At 34.0% G+C, this 12,299-nt stretch overlaps 1 protein-coding gene across 1 annotated transcript in view; it reads right to left on the bottom strand.

Moving 5' to 3' along the window:
* The window catches only part of LOC148280131 (telomerase-binding protein EST1A-like), a 131,517-nt gene that overhangs the window by 55,402 nt on the left and 63,816 nt on the right, over positions 1 to 12,299 (bottom strand). The window contains exon 4 of the mRNA XM_088228879.1: positions 8,041 to 8,138. Within this exon, the coding sequence (XP_088085005.1) occupies positions 8,041 to 8,138 (98 nt within the window). The remainder of the gene's footprint in view (positions 1 to 8,040; positions 8,139 to 12,299) is intronic.

The following is a 12,299-nucleotide window of genomic DNA, read 5'->3' as shown; positions in this document are numbered from 1 at the left end:
TATTAGGTCAATGTAAAGCGTTTACGAAAAGCGAGCTTAACAATTTAATAAATGAACAATAAATAATGTTATACAATAAACCCTTAAACAAGAAGGGCATCGATATTGCCAATAGAGGCAAATTTAACGATATGGAAGTTTGCGCGAAGTGACAAAGCAGCTTCTAGGCACGCTGGCGCCAAAAGTAGCGGTAGTTGACACTTCCCTAGTTGATTTCCACTCCAAGTTCATTGTTGGGTAGGTTCTTCCACATCCCATAGTAAACGGGACGATCGCATTTCGCATTTCCGCACAGCTGGGTATGGTGAGAACTGCATCCTCGCTACTCCGTGGCATGAACGAATTTCGCGAACTAATAAATCGACATGGCGACTTAAGCTCTCTCAAAGTAAACAGCACGTGAGAAATATATTGCGCAATCTATGGCTGGACGAAGCTGGAATACGTAATGGGGATAAAATTCTATCAGGATTTGAATGTCAGTGAAGTGTGTGCAGATAAATGAACAACACAACCGTTTTGCGGAACTAGCGGGTTTGCGACTTGCTCGGACGTTGAATTTTGAAAAATCATTCAATATTTTCAATGTTTTCCCAGTCTAAGCCTTTAACTAAGAATTACAATTATTTATTTTTTAAAACGTATAAACAAACACTTAGTGTTTTACGTTGACAGGTTCATTTCTCGTATATCTTAAAACATTCCGCAAGCGACGAATTCACGCAAAATTTAATACGTGTATTAATAAATCAAATATGTATAATTATTGTAAGTTCAAAATTTAACCGAATCGTGACGTATTAGGGGCGTGGCCAATGCAATGGACCGTTTGCGCGGAAATTCAAAATTATACATTTGAAAACATTTATTATGTTATTAATAAATAGAAAAATTTTTTTTTAGTAGACAAAATTTTATATACCCTTATTATTTTAAATTGTAAAAAAAACTAATGCCCGTATGAAGAGACAAAACTTAAGGTGAGGAAAGTACATTCTAATTTCAAATGCAAAGAATAACCCGAAGGTGAAGACAATAGAATGTACTTTCCTCACCTTAAGGTTTGTCTCTGCATACGGGTATAAGTAATAAAATAAAAAGTTCCTTACGTTAATAAAGTTAAATTAACTGGTAAGCTTAATTATTTTAATAAGTAGATAACTTCGTAGTATTGATAGCATTTAATCATGCTTGTCCATTTCAAAAAATAATTTTAAACTTTTACTTTACTTATTTGTGCATATTGTGTTCACATGTAATTGATAAACAATATCTAAACGTTACAAATTGTTATAATTAAACTAATATATGTACTGTTTATTGTTTGTGAACCATATAAAAAAACATTATTTTTTGGTAAAAGGTGGTAATGGAAAAAAACTTGTTTTAAGATATTTCCTGTGACAGATTTTATTCAGAAATATAAACCATTGCATATACAGAAATATAAACCATCGTATGCGTATGGATACTACCCATTGCAGTACCCATCATTGTTCCTTTTAAGTATGCTCGGAATCACAAACTTGCGGGCCAGAAGGAGCATCGCCTCGCTTATGATGGCCTTTAACGGGTTAATTTATAATCCTAACATTTTGGAGCGCATAAAATTATATAAACCGAGCAACTATTTAAGAGCTAGGCAACACAGACCAATTGCTCTTCCTGAATGAAGGACAAATTTACCGTTGATGATGCCCGTGGGGAGGAATGATTGGTCTGTTGAACAGCCTACCGAAAAAAGTGGATGTTTTCCATGCTGTGATTGCCAGTTTTATACTTTTCCTCTCTAACTATGTATTAAAATGTGTCTTTTTTTTATACTGTTTTTTTTTATGGACTATATGATGGACCATAATAATATATTATGCATTTTTTTAAAACATGTTTTTGGAATTACCTAATAATATACTATACGTACATTGTAATTATTGGCAGTAGTGCTATATAATTAAATAAATAAGTCTCATCCTTCCAAAATTTTATAGACTAAAAATTTTCAAGGAGGGTAAACGATATAGAGATAAACATATGAATTCTAAGGCGGCCTCCGTGAAAGGTCCCGGGTTGGATTCCCGGTGAGAACACAAAAATTTTATGTGATTTTTTTCGAGCATAGGTGTTCTGTGCAATTAACTACAGTAATCGGGCCCCCTGGCTTGTTGCGGTGCAAAAAAAAACCTGCATCAAAGATTAAATAAACAAATAATATGATAAAAGCTGTGAACAAACGCAGGGTGACAAAAGCAAAAAGATGATGTTTTCATAGCGGGAGTATTTCATGAGGAATGGAAGCCCCTGGAAAGTCTTATCAACGTGTTATCAGTGTGGCGAGCATTAAGACCGTCGCGGCATTATAGATTGGCACTATCCGTTCACACCGCTCATATAAAAGGTAATAAATTGGCTACATCACAGCGACAATGGACTCTCGAGGATAGCAGCCAGCTCCGAATACATGTCAGGATAGAACTGATTAGAATGCAGATTCGCTGTGCAGAGAGACGTCGCGTCGTGTCGTAAATTCCGTTTATTCACTAGTCTCATCCGCCAGCCGCGGCCGCATCAATTAGGGAATACTTCGGATTACGTGAATGCTCGTTTAACTATCGCTGAGGGGAATTTGTTCCCGTGACTATTATTTCAATTTATGACGGACAATAATGATAATAAACAGGTAAACTTAACGACGCCAGTAGCCGTAGGTACGAGAACTTTGCTATTTCTTCTAAAATATTCCATATAAAACCTACGTTAGTTCTTAGTATGAAAACGAATGGAAAAAATCCAAGCCGTTGTCTAAGTAGTATATTCGAATATATAAATTTATAATAATTACTTAGCTCAAGAACAGCTAAGCTCAAACCACAAAATCGGTGACCAAAACGGCTACAGCTATTTCTATAAAGAGTCTAAAAAATATTATCTGTTATTGTCTGCCTCGCGTTGTACTACCGTCATAAGCAAAGGGACAGTTTTTTAAACAATAACACAATATCAAGATATACATAAGAAAAAACTCAAGTCAATATAATATGACACACACAGGTTTTAGGCTTAAGAAAGAATTGACATACTGCTCTAATGTTTATTTTTTTTATTTTTTTTTTATTTGAATAAAGTTGATAAATACTAAAAAGTGCTTAGAGTAATAATACACCTATGACTAATAGAATCACCCATACGGAGAAAAACGATTCTATGATTATTAACAACGAACTTAGCTACAGATTACAACGATATGAAATATATATCTATGGCAGGCCGTATGTATTCGGGTCGAGAATTGCAAGAGCAAACCGAAACAGTCCGTTACACGTTTTTTGTTAAAATAAAAACCAAACCAAAAATTGGGAACGCTTTGTTCCATGCAACAGAGCTTGAGGGCTTCTCTAGATAATAATTACTTAGAGAAAAGGTGTCATATCTCAAAATGTGCCTTTGCGAAAATAACTGCGTTTTTTCTTTGTGAATAAAGCGGATGACCGCTATATTCACAAAAAATAAAATCAAATCGCCAGTAGATGTACAACTGACAATCAAGGATTGCCCCGCAACCCGTGAGACAAAAAAATGTAATTCCCTTCCGTCACTTTTTGCATGAGTTTGACTTAGCAACCCTAATACTATTATTCTGAAAAATAGAGGTCAGTGCTATATATGTTCCCGACGTTCCTGCGACCAGTGTAGATCTATTGTAACGGGTCGTCATAAATTAGTTCACGGCTTTCAAGCCCAAATCTTTAAAGAGGCTGGCTACTGAGTGGAAGTCGAGTGTTCTTATACTGCTAAGCAACTCTAAGGGCCGGTAACACCACAAAAAATAAATTAGAAAAGTTTGAACATAAATAATAATTGCGTTTTGCCAAAATGGATTGTTTTATCTTACTTTTTTGCGTAACCAATTTTGACAAAACGTAACAATTATTTTAACCACAATTTTTTTAAAACTTTATTTTCTTAATGCAACTAGCCACAAAAAAAAACTCACAAATATTTAAAGAATTAACTTTGTGGTCAAACATGTTAGTAAATATTTGTATATAAAGTTTCGAGACATACTCGTCTCTTGGTCAGTTTATGTATTTTTATACATTTTTGTGCAACTACTGTGGTGGAGGCGTATAGTTAGATTTGCATCTTAGGTGTCCTGACGAAGAGATGGGTATGTCTCGAAACCGGTTGACAAAGAAAATACGGTAAATGGTTATATACAAATATTTACTAATGTAAAAAAACAACTGTTTTACTATACGAGTATACGCTAATTAGGTAGAGGAAAGTACTTATATTTCGTATAGTGTCTTATTTCGGAGAGCGTGATTACACTTAAACCATTACCTAGATGGCACTGTTGACCACTGTCGGTAATAGATGTGGCCGCCATATTGCATCTGCGTTGGCGCTGTGAGCATTGAAGCTGCGTGGACGAAAAATATTGAAAAACTAGTTTTAGACTATATCGGGTTCGATCCCAGTTGAACAGCAAGTGGTAAGCATCAATACTTTATTGTATAACTTAATATGAAGATGTCATAGTATATTTACTGTGTCAAGTCAATTATACGACATAGTTTATGAAATTATGTTTACACGCAAGGTGTAAAATATATTTGGTAGTATCCTCTTTTCGAATACACAACCGCACCTAATTTCGGATACCCGAAATCAGTCACCGCTTGAAAAACGATGAAAAGGGTAAGTTCTTTAAGTTTTTTAGATGAAGGGCCCTTTCTCACTAATCGAAATGTTATTTTGAAGATCCTGAAGATGCTGAGAATAGTGTAGCAAAGGGAAATCAAGGCGAAAATAATAGTATACAACATATTAACGATCAACATGTAAGACTTCGAGCTAACCCATGCCAATCCGTCTTCATACTACATTAATGTTTTCCCGGAATTAGGCACCCATTGTATCCCAAATCAAAACCCTATTTTCCTCACCCTAAAAATAGCTAGGTTCTGCAAAACTTTTTTGCATGAATTTTTTCCATTGGGATAGGTTTTATTTTTTTTTGGATCAATTAAATATTTAATGAAGTATCTAATAAATAATGCCAAATCGTAAATCATTGAACAACATGAACATCAAACTAATAAATTGGGAGCAGCTTCTAGAGGAGACTGGATCTGTTTGTTTGTATAATAAAATATACGAAAATTTTGAAAAAGTTTATTCCAAAAGTATAGTAATTAGAAATATAGAAAATACGGTCAAAAACTGTGGAAGAAAAATATGGGCGAATTCTAATTTACTAATAAAAATAAAAATTATAGATGCACTTTGGAACAGATGGAAAAGATCACCTAAAAACTTAACTTTTGAAACGGAATTCAAAGCATATAGAAATAAATCAAACAAATATGTGCTCAAAACAAAGAAAAACTATTATAATAACAGGTTCTACGGTTGCGGCTCTGACATTTAATCTACTTGGAATGAAATTAATAAAGTATTAGGAAGAAATAATAAAACTGATTGTGACACAGTTATTGAAAAATATTTCTTACTGAAAAATTCAATAGAAGACACGACAGAAAAATTTGGATCTTTTTTTGAGGTTGGAGTGAAAGACTTGCTGCACAAATGCACTATTAAAACCAGTGAAATCACGTTTACACCAAAACAGCATTCAATGTATTTGCCTAGAGCTAAAACTTCTCAAATAACAACAATTATAAGCTCAATGAAAAATTCTAAAACAACCGGTATTGACAATATAAGAATGTGCGATATCAAAAAACATGCCTCGGTGTTAGGTCCTATAATTACACACCTTATAAATATTATTTTGCTGACTGGTGTGATTCCGGAGATGTTTAAACATAGCATAGTTAGACCAATTTACAAAGGGGGGTTCATTCAATTGTTAATAATTATAGACCAATTTAACTTTTACCTGCAATTGAAACAAATTTAGAAAAATATGTCTGCATTGATTTAGATATTTATTTAAAAAAGTTCAACATCATTGATCCTTTTCAATATGGTTGCGATGACTTGCTGCAGGATTTCGCAGATTTCATCAATAACAAATTAAATATTTTGCATCATGTCACTGTACTTTTCATCGATTTCTCAAAAGCTTTTGACACTTTGTGTCATTCTAAATTAATATGTATTTTAGAGTCAATTGGCATAAGGGGTAATTTATTAACTTTTTTTCAAATTATTTAGTGGGGAGGAAAATGAGTATGAAAATAAAGAATTCGTCTAGCTAGGGAATGTTTATCAGGGGTGCCACAAGGGTCTATCTTGGATCCTAAATTGTGTATAATTTATGTGTCAGTGATTTGCAACGTTTTTAAAGAAGTAAGGAGATTTATTTTTGTAGATGACACCGCACTAGTTATTTCCAATAAAAACCCATTAGAATCACAAGAGATATTGCAAAGTGATTTCAATAAATTGTTAAAATGGGCTCATGACTATGGTCTCATTATAAATGCAAAAAAGACTAAATGCTTATACATAAAATCTCCTCATGCCAAAAAATATGTTTTGCCTAATATTATTGCTCATTGCACAAATTGCTTGCATGTTGGTATTTCTAACACATGTAATTGTGAACTCATAGAATTTGTGGAGGAGTATAAGTATTTGGGTATTTTTATTGATCATAATTTTAAATGGGATCGTCATATATTTAAACTTTGAGATCGATTGCGGACTCTTGTGAGTACTTTTTATAAATTATCTTTTATTTTGCCTAATATCACTCTTAAAATTATTTATTTTTCTTTAGTAGAATCAATAATAAGATATGGTATAAAGTCGTGGGGACATTCGACTAAAACTAATATTTAAATGATCCAGGGTCTACAGTATTCTATAGTTAAGCGAATTGTACCTGCAGAGATTTACGAACAAAGAAGTAATAATGATCTCCTGTACAAAACAATCAAAACTCTGCCTGTTCGAGGACTACTGTGGCTTTGCATCATTTTGGAACAATTTAATAGTAATACATTCAAGTTTCCTCTCAAACATAACCATAATACACGCTTCACGTCTAATGAAGTCTTGGTAGTACAAAAAGTATGTAATAAATATGGAAATAGAACTCTAAAATATTTAGTACCTAGAATTTTTAATTTATTACCAAAAGAACTTAAATTCAACTCACATTGATTGTATCAAGAGCAAAATAAGAGAGTGGCTACTCGATCAAGAGTTTATATTTGAATAGTAGCTTAGGTGTAAATATTTTAATTTTTCATATATTTTCTTGTATTTAAAAAATAAATTTATATATTATTATTTGTATAAACATGTTTATTCTGATCTTTCCGGCTGTTAATTTTTATCTGTTTTTCATTGTTTCTATAAATGTAAATAATATTATTAAGTTAGTATAAATATAATCTTCACCAACAAGCTACAAAAAGTGGCTTGGTGGGATTTCAGTTTTAGTAAAAATATAACAAGTTATTTTTTTTTAAATTGTAAAAATGAATAATTATACTATTAAAATAAAAAAATTGTTTTATATTTTGAATTCTGCATCACGAAAACAAAGCGATATCCGAAATATGGGTACCATTGCACTAGTACATTTTATGATTAATATTTTATATTTATAGAGGCGTTTGACATTACACGAGTTAAACAAGTCAGGAATCCGGCGATCATACATACGACGACATAACTGACCTAAGGCAGACTTCAATAATTTGTGGTTCATCATTGAAATGCTAAACCCATTAAACCATATAAACCTATATTTGTTTATCAGAGAAACTGCAAGTTATCTTAATTCCCCTTCATGCAGAAAGCAGTAGACCGATTCCTGTTTAGTTTCGAATCGACTGAAGCGGATTTTATCCTTCGCCCACGGGACGCGGGAGCGGGCGAGTGAGAGACCACCAAGGAAGCTGTCTAGGAGCGCGTGAGGTCCTCGGAGTACTGAGGATAAAGGGTTCTAAACTTTCAACACATCGAGGGATATTAACAGACAACACTTTATAATGGTCGCACGAGAGAAGAGTGATTATTCAACGTGGAAGATATAAATATCAGATGTAAGGATAAACGTACCTTCAGCCGGTTCTAGTCGAAGCAGATCACCTTGCAAGTCTAACGGCTCCAGTAAATTCATCAACTTCGCAAGCTTCTCCCAAGGGTCTGATTCGCCACTGAAATAAAAAAAAAGTGAATTACATGTTAGGAAAGCTGTAGCAGAATATGACAGATCATCCACGCGTGATGATAGATATTAATGCCCTCACAATCTATTAATTAAATTATTTTTAAAAGCAAAATAACACATTGGATATTACCAAACCTATTTATGCATTTTTAAAAAAACATATTGACTAATACTTTTTAGGAGTAAAATAATAACATTATGTGCAATAGTATGATGGATGCGTATAGTTCTCCTGCACATTGCGTGTCGGTACGAAGGTACTAGAACTAGGAAGTAATACTGCCAGTAAAGGGCACGTCGTTAACCTTGCCCCGCCATCGGTGATTGACTATTAGAGTTATTGTCTATTTATAATATTGCCGGGAAAGCTATAAATAAACATTTTGACAAGGTAACCTTATTCCTTTATACCCCACAAGCTGTTACATTAAATCTGTGATTTTTATTTTTGCAGAATTTTATTTGTAAATATATTTGTGAGCTTTTTTTTTTTTAGTTGTCGATGTGATGTTAACTATTAATATATTATAACAGAGATGGAGAACATTTTAGATATGGTAATATGAAAGTCTAGGCATTTATAGGGCGTATGACTTGTAATTGGTAGGTGAAAGTGGGCCACCATTCACTATTATGTCTATCGTCGACGTGTTGTTTTTTCAGTGTCCGCGCAAAAAAAACTAAACTCAAGGTACGTCATGAAATTTTGTCAAATATTAGATGTATTGTAAAATTATATAAGGAAAGTCTAGATGGAGAATGCACATAGGAAGAATATTTAATATGGATGTAATTGACGATGACATCAGTGGGTAGTTGGGGGTACAAGCGGACAGGGTGAATCCGGATACCCAACCATTGATTCAACATTATGATAATAAAGACTTTTTTTATTTCAAGAAAGCCAAGATGTTGATGTGAAATAACGTGAAAAAATCTAATACGATTTTTCGGGTCAGAGTTGGATATGAAACTGGCAATTCGCTGCAACGTGCCAAAATCTTCTCACGAAGATCGAATCAAAATGTAAGAAAGCGAGCATCAAAGTACGCTGGTTTTTAGAAATGCCAAAATACATTAAAATGTGTATTTTCAGAAGAAGAATTAGGAAATCTTATGCCTACGTTTGAACATCCATTCTTCCATGTTTGTTGATGACCTAAAATTGTTTCTGGAGATTTTTACCTTGGCTGACTGCCGCCTTCTCGAGTCCGACATGAATAATATATTAGATTGGGGAACTCAGAACCAATTCAACTTAATGATTATAAATGTTTCATTTTGTTATACACCAGGGCATAAAAACTATCTTCAAACGGTACTGCATGGGAGAGTGTTTACTCGAGCGAATTTCTACTGACAAAGACCTGGAAGTTATGTTTGAAACTAAACTAAAAGTGCATACTCACATGGGCACTGTTTGTGAGAATGCGCGCAAAATATCAGGATTTGTTCTCCGAAGTGCTTAAGTGTTCTTAAATACCCGTGTTCTTAGGCTTCTTTATAATTCATCGGTGCGAAGCAGACTTGAGTTTGGATCTCTGAGCTGGGCACCCTATGCGTTGAAGTACTCTGTTATACTGGAAATGGTTCAGAACAAATTTCTGAGGTACTTAAGGGAGTACGGACACTATCCGTGGATGAACCCGTCACACTTAATACCGGGAATGCTTGGCTGCAGTAGTTTGGAGAAAAGAAGAAATTCATATTTGTTTATGTATTTCTTCCGATTGATCCGTTGTATTAGGATCAACTTAGGTGTAATGGAGAGTATTCTTAACGTTCCTAATAACTTCCTTAGACATAGGCAGCTTAAGCTGTTTTATCTTCCTGCTTGCAGAACCAGCCTTTAATGGTAATAATGCCAGTAGGAAGAGCAATGTCTTTACTCAACCGCATCTCTTCGGATATCGGCATCTTTCGTATTACTAAAATAAAGTTCAGAGAGGATAGCTTCATTTTACTCTGATTACTTGCTTTTTTTATTTTACCATTTTATCACATTTAAAATCGTATCGCTAGTTTTTTATTCGTGTTATGTATGCCTTGAATATAATCTGTAATGTACATAAACGTATTACATAAATACATTGAAATTGAAATCAGTTGATTTTTGTGAAGTTAAAGAGCTGAAGCCTTTATTGGTGCGAACGAGACGCATCAATATGACCGATAGTCCGCGGCACTACCACGGGACCGCGATCCGTCTCTCCGTTTAGTAGTAAGATTTATAGTGTGATCAAGACTGATCATAATCATTAGGAACATTAACAAGGTGGACACTTTAAAATAAATATAATGTGTCTGCATTAGCACGTTATAAAAGGTCAAAAGTAATAAATTCGGGCGATTAAAATAGATTTTTAGCGGTGATAAACGTTGGCAGCTTTGAACTCTTCAACACGTTGATGGGGAAAACAGGGGTAAAAAAGGTGAGCAAGATTGATTCTAAATGAAACTTGCTGACTTTTATTATGGTACCGTTATATGCGGGATTCGTGGAGCCAAAAGATTTACTGAAACCATTAAATAAATTTACAGACGTATCTGAGTCCAGATGTGGCTTAATCGATAACGAGTTCACCGACTTAGGAATGTAAAGACTAAGTTTCAATTCCCTAGTTTTCCGGATCTTCGTTCGAGGTCCTGGGCCCCAATTACAATGGGAAGTTAACATAGTTATCTTCGACTGTCTATAAAGAAAAACGAGATTTGTGTACGAAAATGAGTGTATTTACATGAACATTTAAAGTATTTTCGTCGGTAACCTATAATTGAACATTTTTAGAAGAAAAAAAATTGTGCATATTCCACTTTTCATACAGAAAACATAATTTTACTTTGTAGATAAAATTGAGGATGATTGTTAACTTCCTATTGTAATCGGGGCCCGGAGTTGAATGCCCGTTTTTATGGAGAAATTTATATCCCAAATTCGACAAAAATATAATTCCGGCGGCCTCCGTGGTGTAGTGGTCAAGACGCTTGACTCACGCACGGAAGGTTCCGGGTTCGATTCCCGGTGAGAACACAAAAATTAAAAAATGTGATTTTTCTCAAGCCTGGGTGCTCTGTGATGTAATTCACCACTGTAATTAGGCCTCCTGGCCTGTTGTGGTGCAAAAAAAAATGTATTGTATTGTATATAATTAATGTCAAATCACCGACAATTATTCTGTTGTTTTTTAACAATTGCTAAAAACGTACAGTTTGTGCCATTTAACTGATTGAAACAACGAAAAAACTAATATAAAGTATTATCATAAATGCTACGATATTAAAATAATTATATAATATATTAAATACTAATGATAGTTGATACATATATAGAAGTTCACTGATAAAAGGTTAGTGGAACCTAAATAATTGTCATGTTTTTTTAAAAATAAATAAACTTAACTGCATGGCACTGAACTTAAATTTTAAAATTTAAAAAAGTACGTAGGTACGGTTTTTTGTATCTTTGTTTTTCTAAAATTTGTGAAAGTTTGGTAAGTAATTTGTAAATACGCAAAACATGGAAAACTATTTGTGATAAACACTGAATGGGAGTTTTTTTTTTATTATTTTACAAAAAAACATTTTAAAAATTTCGTTCCGATAAACTATCAACTCATAGTTTGTCATCAGTGTGCACAGACATTTGTGTGTTAGTTAGGAAGTTATTCTGTAGAAAGGTATTTAAATTGTTCGTCAAAATAAAAACGAAAAATACAACATTTTCCTTCGTTACGCATTCGAACAAGATAGCGACAAGTGTAATTTGGAGTTCTGGGAATAGTTGGCCATTTGCCTTTGACAATGCCAGACCGAGCACTGTATACGATGATAATATAAAACCTCCGGCGGAATTGTAACGGTCAGGGCATTTACAGAATATCGGATGGAACTCGCAGCAATAATGGCCGCGCGGATTAGGCGAGATGGGCCACAAAAAATGGGCGAGATTGGAGATACATTTCTAACCGCACTGCCAGCACTCAGGTGAAGGTCGCTCGGAGGTAATAACGCTTCTTCTATATTATGCAATATATTTTTTCCTTCCTCTACGTGCCGGTATGTGTGTGCTGAATCGGACCGCTGAGTCCACCGACGACTGGGGAGATTAAATTTCGATGTTATAAATTATTTACAAGGCGGAGATACA

This window comes from Micrasema longulum, unplaced genomic scaffold (assembly GCF_059751315.1).
Source record: "Micrasema longulum isolate JH-2025_06_02 unplaced genomic scaffold, ASM5975131v1 h1tg000612l, whole genome shotgun sequence".
NCBI classification, from domain to species: Eukaryota; Metazoa; Arthropoda; class Insecta; order Trichoptera; family Brachycentridae; genus Micrasema; species Micrasema longulum.
The sequence above is the reverse complement of the archived record's forward strand: the minus strand, read 5'-3'. Positions and strand labels throughout refer to the sequence as shown.